The sequence below is a fragment of the Thermobia domestica genome, chromosome 17 (assembly GCF_964235325.1).
Source record: "Thermobia domestica chromosome 17, izTheDome1.hap1.1, whole genome shotgun sequence".
Lineage (NCBI taxonomy): Eukaryota > Metazoa > Arthropoda > Insecta > Zygentoma > Lepismatidae > Thermobia > Thermobia domestica.
Genome location: NC_137470.1, coordinates 134,741,181 through 134,759,331, shown reverse-complemented (window position 1 = coordinate 134,759,331; position 18,151 = coordinate 134,741,181). Strand labels below are relative to the sequence as shown.

Genomic DNA, 18,151 nt, shown 5'->3' with positions numbered 1-18,151 from the left:
TGGACTTTTCATTTTAACAATCAAATACATGTTTCGGTGCTTTATTTACATTTGACTTAGAAGGAAAGAGCAGAGTTGCAAAAGAAAAGGAATGAAGTTGCAATTATTATATTAGGATGGCCGTATTTAGATATCTACTAAATTTAGAGAAGTGAAATTTGGTGTTTGGACTTTTCAGTTAAAATATTTCGACATGTGTTTTTAGTGTTTTTTTTTTAATATTTGACCTACAAAAGAAAAGAAATGAAATCTTCAATTTAACGTACCAAAATTATGCCCTTTAGGCTAAGGGATGTGGATGATTAATGCAAGTGAATGATGGAAGAATTCGTGGAATAATAATTTGGGAGGAAACGGGAGTGTCCCGAGAAAATCACGGATACTACTTTGTCTACCACATACTTACGTGGCTGGGGTTCAAACTAGGGGCCCCATGCACAACAGGTAAGCGCTCTACCACTGAGCCACCTTGTCTCCTTAGAAAGGAAAGGAAAGAAGTAAGGTGGTTCACTGTAATAATCAAACGAGAATTTTGTGCGAGATTCTACCTATGAGGAATTATATGTGAAAAACGCAGGACAAACGCAAAATATTGTCCACAATAACAAATGCGAACACTTCGTAGTTAAATATATATATTTTTTTACAAATTCTTACAGAATGTAGAAAATTTACATCGGCAATAGTTGGCCATCTTGAAGAAGATCGTCGGATTAAATAATTGCGCATGCGCATTCATCGCGTTATCGAAGCAAAAGAAGAAGGTCCGCTAGGTAAGAAAATGTTTCTTAATTATTAAGGAATTATGTACTTATTAAGTTTTTTTACTAATTCGTTATTCATTATTATCTATGGTGCACATTAAGGAAGATTTATGAAACAATATGATTGATGACATTTGAGAGATTTGTGTTTTGATGATTCCTTGAAGTTTCACCATTTCACCGCTGTGCTTTCAGCGGCTTTCAGAAAAGTTTATCAATAATGTATTTTCAGTCGAAACTTGTAAAATATGGAAAATTTTATTTTCAATCTTTTTCCTGGTGTAAATTGTATGAAAGTGTGGTAATTATCTTTGTATAGAAAATGCGCAAAAGTGGATGTCATTGCCATAATATTTAATCTAGCCTTGCGCGCCTCGAAGTTATTGCAAATGGCGGCAAGGTATTTTGAATGCTGGAAACGACGCAAAAAAATATACTTTTGAAAAATCATCTTTCAGACTCGAAATATAAGTAACAAATAAAACAAGGATATATATTTGTGTTTAAAATAAATGTTGTGGCATTTGTTAAGCAATTAATGTCTAAAAGGAAGATTTCTTTACTAACATTGAAGAAGTACAGTTAGGCTTTGTGTTAGCAGTGAGTTTCAATAAACTTCATATTCTAAATTGTTCGGCGGAATAGAGAGAAAACCTCAAAATTTTGTCATAGTTTCATAGCATCTGAGAATTGTCTACTTAAAAAGAAAGTGTGTCGGTAAAGAATTTTTCTTTCCGTGGTTGACATACAAGTCTTGTGTTACCGTACCGCCAACTAAACATCACGTTTTCAGCTGCAAAACATTTTCGTCATTTTACCATCTTAGAATTCCTTAATGCAACCACTCCTAAAAAGAACAATTTCAAGCAGCTGTAAATATCCGTTATTCAATTATTACGCAAGGAACATTAATACTTTCAGTCCAAACACTTTAAATTTCAATATTATTTTGTTCAAACTGAGAAAAAGCCATCGACGATAACTAGACATCGGATTTTTATACACTTAAAATTCACGAAATAGGCAAGCAACTATGCTATTAAATGTGTTAAAATATGCACTTAACATGTGCTAAGAATGCACAGCAAATACAATAAATATACAGCAAAATTGTAATAAAGTTTTGCAGGTGAATTATAACATCAAAAGTGTACTTTTTACCTTTCAGAGACTTCTTTCCAGAATTTATTTTTTATGACAATTACAGTTTATATACTCCTAACTTTTTAAAACACACACAAATTATGTGATTAAAACAAACACAATGATAAAAGAATACGTTTTCTTCACTTTTGTATTTTAAAGTGTATTTACTTTATACGACATAATGCGAGCCTCACTGTGCCAAAAAAAAAAAAAGTTTTTGTTTTTGAGGATTTACTCCTCGTAATTAGTCTTACAGTATATCACAAGATGCTTCTCTTCATTTTTGGTGTCAATTTGTAACACTTGTAGACAGATAAATGACCTGTTGACGTCAATAGATGCTACTGGACAATATTTCAGAAGAGAAGCTAGTTTATTATCTACATTTTATGCAAGTAGAAATTTAACCCTTCAAGGTATTTCCCTATGACTTCAATTGTTTTGTGATCGAAGTTTCTGGCGATAACATCCGTTAATTAATTTTTCACAGAGCGCCAGAATTTACCAGGAACCGACTGCAGCTCGTGCCGAACTTTTATCAACTAGAGCCAAGGATTCACTGAGCAGCATTCCTCACGTCTCTTGTTTCTGAATTAATATCGACACGATATTAGAATATCTTTATCATTATCAGATTTCTCTTTACGATATTAGAATATCTTTATCATTATCAGATTTCTCTTTACGTCTTAGGAATTGTAAGCTTCTTTGCTTTCCTGATCAAAGCCACTAACATTATTGTTTCTCCATAAACTAGGCATTCTTACAATCCTCTCATGCAAAAAGTTGTTCTGCTGCATAGACATTTAAATGCATTGAAAATGTAAACTAAAACTGGATTTATTCTACACTGTAAGAATACATCTGCAGTAAACCTAATAGAATATGTTGACTATACTTTTAAGCACTAATATATTCTATAAACTTTAAAATATGCATTTGTATGCACTATAAAACTTCATATTCGATGATTATTACTGTTGTTAGAAACCCTACCAAGTTTAACAGAAATGCATGTAAGCAAATAAAATATGCATTTGTATAAACATTTATCACTTTCAGAACTCAAGATAGAATTATATTTCTTGATACTACAATTAGGGATGCGCACGAGACGAGTCGAGACAGGACTTTCCTGACAAAATTCGAGTCGAGACACGGCTCTTCCAATAGAGATATATACATTTTTCGAGTCTAAACATCACTTTTACAGCACATTTTCGAGACGAGACAGCCACAAATCTTGTCTCGTGCGCATCCCTAACTACAATAGATTTTGCTATTTGTCTGACATAATTTCAATATCATATGAACAAAGCAAATATCGTCTTTATACTTATTTTTTTAAAGTCTGTTTTCACCCCTAAAACAACACAAAATACACATGAAAAGTTAGATCTTCCAATAAAGATTGTAGTGCAGTATAAAATAGTTAAAGTAATACTTTTTTTTTTTTTTTAAATTTCAGGTATACTTACTGAAGATGCAGGAGTTCCGTTGTTGTCCCCGGCATCCTCCAGTTCTTAGCCAAGGCGTGAAAAAGCGTAAGAAGCTAATTGGTTTAATAAGGGTCTTTTCTAATGATCTACTCTTTACATTTTTCTTAGCTTAAGTTATACTTGCACTAGGATAAAACAATCGTATGTGGCGTACCTAGAAATGTATGTTACATGTGTAAATCCTGTAGCTTTTGGACTTAACGTACAGCAAACGTATAACTGAAAACGCACGTTTTATAATATTTTCTGTATAAGTGTCCCATCTATACGTACTTTAAGTATGAATCAATATAGGCGGTCAGAATCTCACATACAAGTAGACATATATAACATATAGCTGACGAATGTAACATAGGTATATGTATGTAATATAAGGAAGATTGTTAGATGTCTGACATCCTGCAACGGCATGATGTAACATTTAAGGGCAGTGCGTATGTAGTATATTGATAATTATGGTCCGTACTGATTTCTGTAGTGAGCAAAAGGATTCCGTATATTTCTACAAAATACCGCTGTATGGATAACAATTTTTTTTAGTTTGGTTTTACTTATATTACAGATTTCTATTTAAAAGAAGAAAATTCATTTTTGTGAAATATCAAAATTCGGCTATTCGGTAAGAGTGAAGAATATGTTATTATATACTTGGCGAATTTTTTTTTCATCGAAATATTTACTGATTATTTGAATGTCGACATACAAAACGTGAGTATTCGAAACGTATTGCCTAAACTTTATAAGTTATCTGTTTTATCAGTTTAAGGTAAAATTAATTACTACATGGAAAACAATTCATTATCCGGACAGGGGTATATTGTACAAATATACGAAATCCTTATGTTTACTACGGAAATATGTACGGAATATACGTTATCCATATTCTACGTACGTACTGCCTCTTTTCCTGCTTAGATCTTACATCATACCGTTGCAAAATGTCTGATATCTAATAGTCTTCCGTATATTACATACGTGTACATATCTTACACACGCCAGCTATGTTCTATACGTCCATTTGTATGTGAGATCCTGAATGCGTATATACAGTTCTTTGTTTGGTGCTGTAAGTACGTTTATTCTTAACACTTGTGCGAAAAGTACGTAAAACATACGTTTTTAGTCATATGTTTGCTGCAGGATGTCACATAGGGTTGTTCGTTAAGTTTAAAAGCTACAGGATTTACGCATGTAAAATAATTTTTACGTATACCACATACGTTTTTTTCTCAGTGTAAACTATTCACGTAAAATACATATTTCAATATGACTATTATAAATGTAATCTGAAAGACATATTTAAGAAGTTCCAAGTAGTAACGGCGAACTCAACGGAAGTAACGTGTTACACAGAGAAAAATTCGTTCTCAGGACAGCGGTATATTGTACAAATATGTGGTATCCTCTTGCTTACTATAGAAATCAGTACGGAGCATACGTTATCCGTATGCTACTAGGCACTGCCCTTAGATGTTACATCATGCCGTTGCAGGATGTCTGACATCTAACAGTTTTCCGTTTATCACATGCATATACTTATGTTACCTTCGTCAGCTAAATGTTATATACGTCCATTTGTATGTGAGATCCTGACCGCCTACATTGTTTCATACAGAAAGTACGTATAGATGGAACACTTATACAGAAAGTATTATAAAACATGCGTTTTCAGTTATACGTCTGCTGTACGTTAAGTCCAAAAACTACAGGAATTACACATGTAACCTATCTTTTTAAGTATGCCACCTACATTTTCTTCTCATTGTATCTGAAGGCTCAGTAATAACGTTTGAAGTGTGTTCCAGTAGTAATAGCAAACTCTTCTCTAGTAGCCAGTTCCCGTGCCAATATGTATCGTTTATGAAAGTAATTCCCTTTCCCTTTGAAAATACATATTGAAAATAAATGGACGATTACTTTGACCTTCCAGAGTGCATTTTGAGGAACCAGACTTTCCTTGAGTTTGCTTGTACCTTTTTTTGTTGCGAAACACACAGTTTTTATTTTTTTAAATGATACATGTAATTCGAATTCCTTGATAAACTGTAAGACCATTTTCTACATTCGTACTTTTAAAAGTAATTTGAAACAATTCGGTTCACTTGTATTAACGACCCGGTAGCCCACTTGTTCTATAATCACATATCGGTGATGCTAAAATTTCTAGCTGATGTATTCTGTGTTGTCCATTCCTCATAATACATAATTTTATTTTTTCTGTCTACCAAATTTTGTGAAACTCATGGCAAAACCTTCTGTTGATTTTAGGTGACGGTAAGATGGAAGATAAGACTTCTGTTTCCATCTTACAAGAGCTGGCATTCAAACACTATGCCCCTGAGTATAAACTTACTTATGAAGGAAATTTCGGACCCAGAACATTATTTGTGTACAGGGTTGAAGCGATGAAAACTGCAGGTATGTATTCATTGAGATAATGAAATGTTATAGTCGTAGCAATGGCGTCTGTGAAGTTGTCCCGCCCACCTAATGAATTTTTCTTTTTCTTATCTACATCGTTAGTTTATCGTTAGTTTACGCTAGTTTTACTAAAATTATCGTTAGTTTCGAAAAAATAAAATTTTTATTCAACAAATAAATGGGCAGGTCAACTTCACACAAACGAATTTCAAAAGTTTTTCATATCACATCGTTAGTTTATCGTTAGTTTACGTTAGTTTTGCTAAAAGTATCGTTAGTTTCGCAAAAGTAATGATTTTATTCCAGAAATAATGTTTCCCGCCAATTGTAAATTAGCCCGCCCATATTGCATTCCCATAAAATTCCAACTCATATCGTTAGTTTATCGTTAGTTTACGTTACTTTTGCTAAAATTAACATTTGCTTTGCAAAAATAACGATTTTATTCGAGAAATAAGATTTCCTGCCAAATGTAAAATTAGCCCGCCCATAAAGAATTATCAAAAATTACCATGTCACATCGTTAGTTTATTGTTAGTTTTACTAAAACTATCGTAAATTACGCAAAGATATCGATTTTAATCAGAAATAAATGGGTAGGCCAAATGAATTTCAAAACTTTTTTCTATTACATCGTTATTTTATCGTTAGTTTACGTTAGTTTTGCTAAAACTATCGTTAGTTTCGCAAAAATAACGATTTTATTCAAGAAATAAAGTTTCCCGCCAACTGTGAATTAGCCCGCCCATATTGAATTCTCATAAACTTACAACTCATATCGTTAGTTTAAAGTTAGTTTACGTTAGTTTTGCTAAAATTAACGTTTGTTTTGCAAAAATAACGATTTTATTCGAGAAATAAAGATTCCCGCCAAATGTAAACAATAACAGCACAATTGCATAGTAGGCATACGTCTATCATGTTCCCTCAGGTACATGAGAATGAGTCCCGTATGTACCTTATATACTTCTTACGTATGCCTGCTATGTAATTGTGTTGTTAGGGTTTACATTCGGCGGAAACCTTTACCTCGAATAAAATCGTTATTTTTGCAAAACAAATGTTAATTTTAGCAAAACTAACGTAAACTAACGGTAAACTAACGATATGAGTTGGAAGTCTGAGGGAAAAAATGAAAAATGAAATGAAATCTTTGAGTTTTACGTCCCACGGTTATGCCGGTTAGGCTAAAGGAGACGGTGATGATGAGTAATAATTGAAATGGTGGAATGAAGAAAATGGGAGGACCCTGCGAAAACCCACGCACACGGTGTTTATGCACCACAAAGTTCACTTGGCGGGGCTTGGGATCGAACCCGGGACCCCAAGCACCAGAGTTGAACATTCTACCACTGAGCCACCGCGGCCCCGGAAGTTTAAGGGAATTCAATGTGGATGGCTAATTCACAGTTGGCGGGAAACTTTATTTCTTGAATGAAATCGTTATTTTTGCGGAACTAACGATAGTTTTAACAAAACTAACGTAAACTAACGATAAACTAACAATGTGATAGAAAAAAGTTATGAAATTCATTTGCGGGTGGGGAACCATGAAGTTGGCCTGCCCATTTATTTCTCGAATACAATCATTATTTTTGCGTAATTATCGATAGTTTTAGTAAAACTAACGTAAACTAACGATAAACTAACGATGTTAATTCAATATGATCTCTTAGTGCAGAAACTCATGTAAAGAAATCTTAAGAATCTAGTTACACGAGATTTAACACTGGGTAAGATTTGATATTTATTGTTGGAATTAAATATTCAGGACACACAAAGATCTGCATAATTGCCATGCATGTCTTTATGTGGATTCTCGAACAGCGATTGTATTCGGATTCCATGTGAAGTTGTAGATCTCTGTCTGTGCAGCACCGATTGTGTTAAAATAGCTCAATTTTAACACAGGCCAGTAATCACAGCATGACTACTACTTAAGCGTGTAAGTTCAACATTGAGGAGTCGTGTTCCCAATTGACACAAAGACGGTGTTGGGCGATGTGAAAGTAACATCATAACAGTATTACAGAACTAGATGAACAAACGAGGAAATTCGGAAATAGGAACACTGGCGCGTTGATGTCTCTCTATACACGTGTTGTTAGGAGACTATAGAGCTATTGATATGAAGACTCTAAAGTGAACAAAAGCTATTGATATATTAATATCAAAAACTGTATTATTGGACACTGGTAAGCAAATCCTTTCATTTACTAGAACAATGACTAAGAAAAACCTAAGCAAAAATATCAAAACGGCCTCAAAGTAAAGTGTATCAGATAGATACAGCTATATTGTAATAGTCAGTGTCCACATTGCATTCCAAGAATATCATAAATATCTCGTAACTGACAAGGAGAATTTTTATTAATCTTTTTATTTTATCTTTTTCTTGCTATGAACAAATCTTTCTGTGGTATATTTGACATTTATACCAATGAAAGAGCAATACCTTATCTTCCGTGGGATCTTTTATGAAAATAGTTTTGTGAGCATATTAATTTTTGGACATTCTAATAAACAGACGTGCTGTCATCTGTTGTTTCTATGTTCACTATGCTACTCTTCGTCGCCGAGGGGGCCGCGGTGGCTCAGTGGTAGAGCGTTCACCTCTGGTGCTAGGGGTCTCGGGTTCAAACCGCCAAGTGAACTTTGTGGTGGACAAACACCGTGTGCGTGGGTTTTCTCGGGGTTCTCCCGTTTCCTCCCACTTTCTTCATTCCACCATTTCATTCATTACTCATCATCACCGTCTCCTTTAGCCTAACCGGCATGACCGTGGGACGTAAAACTCAAAAATTTCATTTCATTTTCATTTTCTTCGTCGCCGATTATATTTCCTCCCTCATAATAGCTTATTAGTTTCCGGCGTAAGCATACGGGAGTGCACAGCTGTCAACATATATACAGGGTGGACAATTTATTTTGTTACGTCCTTGTAACTTTTAAACTTTTTCTTGTTCACCTCAACCATAGGTTGGTGGGCAACATGGAAATTTTAAAAATTTTCTCTCCCTTGGGAGATAAATAAAAAACGCTGAAATTTCGCAGCCTGCAAATGCAAATATCAACTGGGGCGTTGTTTGACATACTCTGCAATACAACCACATTACCAGTGTTGCAATCCAAGATAAAGTTGTAGTTTTTTAAGTGTTATTACGTCAGGTTATTACATATCTCAAATCTACTTGTAAAACAAAAACTTACAATACCACACCTATTTTGCAGTGTTGCAAACTAAGAATGCAAAAGTAGCACAAAAATCGAAACAGGACAAAATTTTGGGGCATTCTACAACATATTAACGCAAGCAACACGGACGGAGTAATGTACATGTGAAGTATTTTAGTGTCAAATATTACGGTCATAACATGACGTATTTCAAACAGATATAAACAAAGTTACAACAAATTGAAATTTTGATTTTTTCAAGGTACTTTACTTAGAAAAAGGTTTTAAGTAAATATTACGTCGAATCACATAGTTTTTTTCAATAGATATAAAGATCACAAATACCCTTTATAGCAATTTGATATCTCAAACTATTGCGGAGAGATTAAAGATATGGCCAAATTTGATACATTGCTTAAAATGGCGTATTTGTGCGAACTTTAAAAAAATTGATTTAGTCTGCTTTCACAACATTACAGCAATACATTCTAGTAGTTGTAATTACAAGTTGTCCAAACTGCAAAAATTTATCAGGGTTGCAATTTGTACTAGTATTTACCATACCTTCAGAACGCTTTGAATTATCAAATTGGTGTAAGCGACATTATGATCTGTGGCGGTATTTTGGTTACTACACACTGATGCATTCCGCTACTTTACTATTAAACTGTAGGCGGGTGGATGAGTGATAACATAGTGCTTTTGTACCGATACTTGTTTTGACTTTAGTGGTTAGGAACATTGCCGTCATCACAGCCTTGCACTATTGTTTACCTTGCGAGTCCCCCAAGCTACACCCCGCCCGGATCCACCATGCAATAGTACCTCTTTATTGCATACCGGACCCTCGCACAGATACATCTAGTGGCACCCACAAAGTTAATCTGTCACAACCATCACTTCCAACCTACTAAACCCAGAATTCGGATACCAGAATGAAGGGTGCTTGTGTAACCCTGTGTAAAGGCACAATATTAAGCTGTATTTACAACGTTAACACTACGTATTTAATTACACTTATGAACGGAACTTGCAGTTACTCGCTTACTTAAAACGCATCGTTTTCGCGCATACAGGAAATCAAAGAAACACAAAGATATCATGCATAACTAGGAATTTATATATACGTTTCGATTAGACATCACTAAACATTTATAGCAATTATTTGTATTCTAATCGTACGATTTTATATTTAATTGGGGCCCTTTAGAACTCGCGATTCCCGTTCGCGTAAGTATCTTCTTAGAGGGAAAACCCCTATTTTTGCTATATTTATCTCTCTAATTGTCCGTGTCCAGCCTGTTTTCAGGTAAAAAGCTCTGCACTTTTGGTGAGCTTCATTGTACTTGATGAATTTGGTTTCACTGTTTTTAAATTATTTGAAATGACAATTTAAGAATTTCCTTCATTGAGACGTCAACAACATTGTCTTAACGAACTTCTTTCATCGTCGTCAATCACAGACTGAATTCACTGTGGCCAGTCCCTTCTCACTCAGATGCTCCCAGCCACCAACACCATGCAATGGATATCGTAATAGTTTAAAATAGCCATGAAGTACTGTGGTCAAGAATGCAGAGGGAGTAAATTTTATAACCATATTTGTAGAAGCGAAAGGATTTTCTGCGTCGCAAAGACGAACACATACATATACATTTTTATCTATTTGCAAAGTGAAATTTCTCAGAGCTGCCTTTGTACGAGGTTTACTTCGAAAGTTAAATTTCTTAACTAATAAGAAATGAGTTATCCTTTTAGGTTATATAGGCGCTCGACAAGAAGGAACTGTTTGTTTTGAAGGAACTGAAAAATAAACAGAACCCTGCACCACTGTTCACTTCACTGTACTAGTGTATGAGATACTTAAACAATTCTTCAAAATCATTTATTCATAGGTTTTTAAAGGGTTAATCCCTAGTCTTCTGCTTTGGGTAACGTATACAAGTTTTTAAAGTTCACTCGGAAATACGATTAAAAACGCAAAGGCCATTTTAGAACGATTTTCAGAACTTACGAGGGCCATAAAGTCTCAATGTCTCTTTTTTCTTTTTCTTTTTTCAATTATAATGGTAAACACATTAATATTCACTAACAGTTTTCATTCACATTATTTCCTACACAGCATGATATAAATTTATTATACTATTCCTTTTTTAATTTCATTCAATAATATTTAGTATTTTTTAACATTGTGTATTGTTATTTAGTATGCACTAACTCAAACACTTAAAATAATTATTAATGCATTACAAAACACTTAGCTCTATTACATAACACATTTACATAACACAATTACTTATATAACATTTAACTCTATTGTAATTATTTTTTTCAAATATCCATTACACAATGAATAATAGTGTTCTGTGATATTCATGATACGTAATTATCTCAATGCACTATTTGAAACACTAAAATTTGCATAACTACATGTATATATTTCACTATTTCGTAACTAAATGCAACTTTTATCAATGAAACAATATCATATTTCAAATTGTTCACAATTAATTTTTTTTCAACATAAAAATCAATAGCATGGGACTAATACAACACGAAAATACCACATACAAATCAAATTGCAATAAAAAAGACAAGTAAACATTTTCAAAATATTAAATGCATCATCACACAACTACAACAACACTAATTAATTATAATACTCTACATTTATTACATGAAGGTTAGACATTAACCAGGAATGGACCAAGCAATGGATGGTTTGTCAGACCATTACACTTTTATAGTGCCTGCCCTCCTAAGTTTGGAAGATACCACCCACATTATTATTATTGTTATAAGTTTCCCGTCCCCGAGATGAGGTTTAAAGATAGAATAAAAGGTTAATATTAAAAAGAATATAGAAGGGTATATTACGAAAATAGCCTACTCCGGGCTTTAAACAAATATAAAATTACCTAAAATGGGAGCGAACCTCATCTCATGTCTTGGCGAGTCACTCGGCATATTATTCCTTATTCAATAAAAGGCTTTGGCCGTCCGGAAGTCACATAGTGGGTCACGGACGCCTACTAACGCCAAAACGATATATAAAAATATCGAAGTGTATATACTTTTTTATCTCAACTTACTAAATTTAGGATTTACAAGATGGTTTAGTGTAAATGACAAAGCATAACTGGAAAAATTAAGTTCATCTGTTAAATATTGCAAATATTCATCACATTCTATCAATCTTTTCACTAACTTTTCGACATTTTCGTTTCCAATCTTGCTAGGATTAAATACGGACAAATCTACTTTCACAACATCACTAAAATTCACATGAATTGTTGTTTCAGGTTCACACGAATCTACATTTAGACAATTTGGAGTTATGGACTCTAATTCTTTTTCATGTACATGTTTTTTGGCAAGTTTTAACCAAAGATGTCTAGTTTTTGAAGTTGGTTGCCAATCTTTCATACGATCTATTGAATGAGTTCCTAATGATTCACCAGTAAGTGGGTCTACCAGCTCACACACCATATCGGTAACCTTTTGTTTACAAAGTAAACGTTCCTTGTACAAATGAAAAAAACTTGCTAATTTTCCTATCTACAGCTGAAATAAGATGACTTTGAAGCAAAAAACAAGAAAAACAAATCATTTTTACCTTTACTAACATATTTACCTTCTTGTGTTTTATTATATTTTTCATTTCTTTTTCTAATATTTTCTTTTCTACGAAAATCGGCCATTATAAGTCTATTTTCCCAGTTTAGAAGTTCATTTTCATCATATTCATAATTTATAACTATTCTGAAATGCCGAAATACAGAATATTGCGGTTTTACATTGAGATGAAGACTTGCTGGACTTATTCCTAAACTACTACACACAGAATAATTTAGTAAAATAACAATTTTGGAAATATACTTCTCCCACGTTACATGGTTATCATTGCACAACAATTTAAACAAACGATTAGTTTCTCTATGAATTCTCTCCACCACATAACTCTTTGGATGATACGGACTAACATAATGGATTTTAATCCCATATTCCTTCGTTTTTTCCTTGAACTTGCTAGAAACAAAACAACTACCATTATCCACTAAGACAGACAACGGAACACCCAAGAGTGGAAAATAATATTGTTCTAGACATTTTAAAACACACCTCGCTTTTGCATTTCTCAAAGAAAACTTTACATAATATCTACTAAAAACATCTAACACTGACAAAGCAAACTTATTTCTGTTCTGAGAAACTGGATACGGCCCTAAAATATCAATAAAAAGCATATCTCGTATGTTCTTTATGGCTACAGTCTGCAAAGGTTTGGCCGGAGGAGATGTTTCAGCTTTTGTCAATTTACAATCCATACAGTCGCTTATGAAATCAATAACTACTCTTCTTAATGACTTCCAATAACACACTTCTTTAATAGATGCAATTGTTTTTTTCAATACCAAAATGACCTTGTTCATGAAAGTACTTAACAATTTCGGGAACCATGGAAGGAGGTATACACATTTTCCAAGAGTCCGAAAAATGATAATTTCTATTCAATAAAACATCATTAATTAAGTTGTAAAAATTTTCAATGTTTCTATTTTTCACTTTTACATACGGGTCATTCGGAATACGCAAAAACTGAATTGTGTTTTTATACTCTGAACGTTCTTGTTCCTTGATTCTCAATTCTTCGACAGTGAGAGTTCCGAAACATGATGGCAAAACCTCATATTTATTAATTTCATGTTGTTCAACTTTTGTTTGTAACATTACCCGTGAGAGAGCATCATTCGCCTGAATATCTTTAGCCTTAATATAAATTATTTCTACCTCGAATTCTTGAATTTCAATGCTTCATCTTGCTAAACGTGAATCCCAATTTCTTATGTTATGGAGTTATACTAAAGAATGGTGATCGGTGTAAATTTTTATATGTCTACCATACAACAATTAACCCCATTTTCTTAAAGCGACAACAATTGATAAAGCCTCTTTTTCGGTCGTTGTGTAATTCTTTTCAGCTTGTTTTAAAGTTGTACTATGAAACCCAAGAATATAGCGTTCCCCATTAATTTCCTGAAACAAAATATTCCCTAAAGCCACTGAACTACAATCTGTGATGATACAAAAATCAAGATATAAACGTGGATGAGCTAACAATACTTCTTGAGCTAAATCATGTTTTAATTGTTGAAAACTAATTTCACACTCATCATTCTATATCCATTTTTTCATTCTCAAAAGAGCAAACAAAGCTTCGGCTTTATGTGCAAAGTTACTGGCAAATTTTGAACACCATTGAAACAAACCAAGTACTCGTTGTAATTCTTTCAGATTTCTAGGTCGTGGATGATCCTTTATACATTGTACGTACGATGAATCTTTTGTTATGCCTTCAGAATTTACATTAAAACCCAAAAAATTAAATTTTGTGTTACAAAATGAACATTTTCTAAGATTCAACGTCATTCCTGCTTCATGTACTTTAGTAAATATTTCATCTAACAAACAAATTTGCTTTTCGAAAGACATGGTTGGTACTGAAACGTCATCGACATAACAAACCAGTTAATCATACAATCCGGAACCTAGCACTGTTTGTAAACAAGTCATAAAAGCTACAGACCCATTTAAGTATCCAAAAAGAACACGTGTAAATTGATACATTTTGCCGTTCCAGTAAAAGGCTGTGTAAGATCTACATTTATCAGAAAGACTGACTTGTAAGTAGGATCCAACAAAATGAAGGAAACTAACAAATTGAACACCTTGAAATTTTAACAACAGGTCATCATTTTTTTTTACTTTTAACTGTTTAAGTTTTACATGCTTATTCAAATAGGTCAAATCGACTACGGTACGTAGTTTTGATGTATTCTTTTTTGCTACACATAACGGATGAGCGTGAATAGACACACACTCTTCTACAACTCCGTTTTCAAGCCATTCTTTTATTTGTTTTTCTGTTATCTTTAAATTTAAATGGTAAGGGATATTGCCCCTTAACAATAGGGTTGTCAGTGTCAACTTCAATAGTGTATTCGAAACGATTACATTTACCTGGCATATCACTGAACACACATCTATGTTTAATTAACAAATTATAAAATTGTTGTTTTTGTTGGTCATCAAGATCAACAATTTCATTTACCTTTTCTTTAATGTCACATACAGAAGGAAAATGTTCAGTTTCTGGACTATTATTTTCTACTACAACTCCTGGACTGGTTTGATTTAGAAAATTGATTTTGTACATACCATGAGATTCTTTTATTTCACTTTCAATATCGCTAATCTGTTTTCCATACAACTCATACAAAAATTTTGATTCCTGTACTAAATCGAAATTTAATTCTTTCAAAGGTTCATTATTTACAACTGGATTTTGGTATCTTTCAAGTAATTTCTCATATATTTTATGCCTTTCATTAATTTCGTTTAACGATTCAGTCATACTTTGTTGTTTTTGCTTAAGCAAATTCTTTACTACGGGGCATTTACTTTCTAAAGGGTGGCTAACATCTTCAGACTGACTTTCACAAGAAATTTCTGAATCATCAAAATTAATGACTTACATTGTTTACTAACTCAAACTCCTGACCTTCTCCCTTTTGCCTTGTCAAACTTTTAACTTGGTTACTATTCCCAGAAGAAGGCGAATTACAATCGATTCTCTCAATTCCCTTTTTCATAGGTACCCTAACGACACTCTGGCCGTGGCCTAACAAAACGATTTTCTCAGCAAAATTTATCTTTGCATTTGCTAAGGTAAGAAAGTTTCGGCCTAATAAACAAGGACAATTTAAATAATTTACAACCAGAAACCTTACGTCTTATTTCTAAACAGAACATAACTTCACCTTTTACTGATTTCATTCTTTTGCCAGAATAATCAACAAGTACAATACGGGATAAGGTTTTTAATTGAGCATTAGAAACAATGGCAGAAGTAGATTTCCACAATTTAAAGCTAAGCAGGCTAGCAGATGCTCCAGAGTCACACAAAGCGTAAAATTCTTCATTGAATATTGTTACCCTTATTTCTGCAGTAGCCTGTGATGAAACAAGTTGTTTACAATTTCTAGTACTTTTCCCTTCATCCTCGGATGAACTTTCATCACTATCCCATTGTACAACATTTAAAAGTTTCCTTTCAATAGTAACATACACAGTATGACAACCATTAGTGAATGCATTTACGTTATTACCAGAACTTTTACTAACTTCTCTGTGATGAGCACCCTCCACGCAGGGAAAATTTAGTTTGGGTGCGGAAAACGAACTTGTCCGTTTGAATTAAAAGAAGTAGAATTTAAAATAGAGGTCCTGGAGACCTAAAATTTCCTTGATTTACAAATTTTCGAAAACCAGGAGAATTTCCAGGCATTTGGCCATTAGGAGAATGCATTCCAGCATTACCATTCATATTTAGAGGTTGGTTGTTTCCATTTGAGGAGTGATAAAACTGATTACCCACTGGGGAATTCACTCTAGGTGGAATTTCCTGACTACAACTGCAAGAATGCGCATCAGAATGCACTTCATCATTATTATTATTATAGTTTTTGCGTTTGTTTTTCTTAAAACCACGTCTTCGCTTGTTATTTTTATTTTGCTGGGCATCTTCGTGTGAAAATTTATTACCGTTTCCATTATTCTTACGTTTGTTTTGATTCTCATTGAAATTACTATTAGTGGATGTCACATGGCTAATTTTCGAGAACTTATAGTTAGATCCCCCTCTAGTATCAGATCTAGGAATGGCTTCCAGTTTCTGAATAACTTGTAACACGGTCGACAAAGTTAAAGTGGTAAGAGTAGTGAGTTGACGTCTGAAATAAGGTGGAATTAAATTCAGCACCATACTGATAGCAAGTGGTTCTCTAATATCAGGATTGATTTCCTGTATTTTATTGCATCTATAGGAGACAAAGTTGTATACACTTCCGTCTGCTTTCCAATCATACGGTTTATTTTGAAGCACCATTAACTTACTTGCTTGCACTTGTTCATTTTCAAATTCAGCCTTAAATTTCTTCTTAAACTTTTTGAGCGTATCGAAAGAATAACAATTGTTAATATATCAATTGTACGCGGATCCCGTAAGTAAAAACTTTATAATGACTAAGTATTGGCTACTTGGAATATTCATAATTGAAGCCTAATCTTTGAACTTTTTCAAAAACGCAGTCGCGGTAAGTACGTTGCCATGACCTGAAAACTTTTCAAATCCTTCTAAATCTCTAAGGTTCACAGAAACTTCCCTATCTAATTCTATTTTTTTTCTTTTCCAACGGTTTTTGAAAGAACGTGATTTACCTTGCTCTTTAGAACTACTAGATTGAAGAGTACTACTTCCAGAATCAGAATACACTGAAGTACCTCTACGCGTAAATTGGTCATCGCGATCGTCTATTGCTTTTTTGACTCGAACATTCGGAAAAACGTGATTAGAATGTGGAAAGTTTTTTGCCTGACTTCCTACAAGAGACTGTTTCATTTGTTCTACATCGTTAGCAATAGCCTCAACACTGCTACTAATATCAGACTGTGTTTCTTGCACTGATTTCTGCGATATTACCGTAGTTTCGCATGCGGTAATACTAGATTCAGCTACCTCCTGAAATTTTGACATCCAATTTTCACATTTATCCGTCTTTTCTACTAGTTCACAATGCACACGATCTACCCGATTTTCTAAAGATTCTAGTTGACCATTCAATGTACCTATTTTCTTCTCACACTTATTTTGTCTTTGATTAAGCGCAATTAAAAAGTCATCAAAAGCGTTCATACATTTTGAAAACTCTTCGTTTTGTTTTTCCGTAACGTTTAACTTTTCGGCAACAGACTCTAATTCTACGTTACATTTATTGATTTCGGATTATATTTGTTCTGTATATTTCGCAAAATTTTCTTCGCAAGAACGTTTCACTTTACCTACCTCGATTTGCAACTTTTCCTCAAAGTCAGCACGTAAATTATCTATCTCTTCAGTAACTTTCTTATTAATAGCAACGAAATCGACTTTATTTTCTTCGGTAATTCTATCTAACCTATCGTGTAATTCCGCGTTAGATCTTCCAAATTTTTCTGTCAAATCTGCCTTTGATTTTTCAAGTTTTTGATTAAATTCACTGACAATTCTGTAATTGAATGAAGCAATGTTTATAAATTAAGATTTTC

The 18,151-nt window shown here is 33.5% G+C and overlaps 1 protein-coding gene across 1 annotated transcript in view; it reads left to right on the top strand.

Annotated features, from left to right (window-relative positions):
* The first annotated feature begins 664 nt into the window (after positions 1-664).
* Positions 665-18,151, top strand: part of LOC145673726 (uncharacterized) — a 49,043-nt gene continuing 31,556 nt past the window's right edge. The window contains exons 1-3 of the mRNA XM_081743439.1: positions 665-773; positions 3,379-3,454; positions 5,678-5,827. Of these exons, the coding sequence (XP_081599565.1) occupies positions 3,394-3,454; positions 5,678-5,827 (211 nt within the window). The 5' untranslated portion in view covers positions 665-773; positions 3,379-3,393. The remainder of the gene's footprint in view (positions 774-3,378; positions 3,455-5,677; positions 5,828-18,151) is intronic.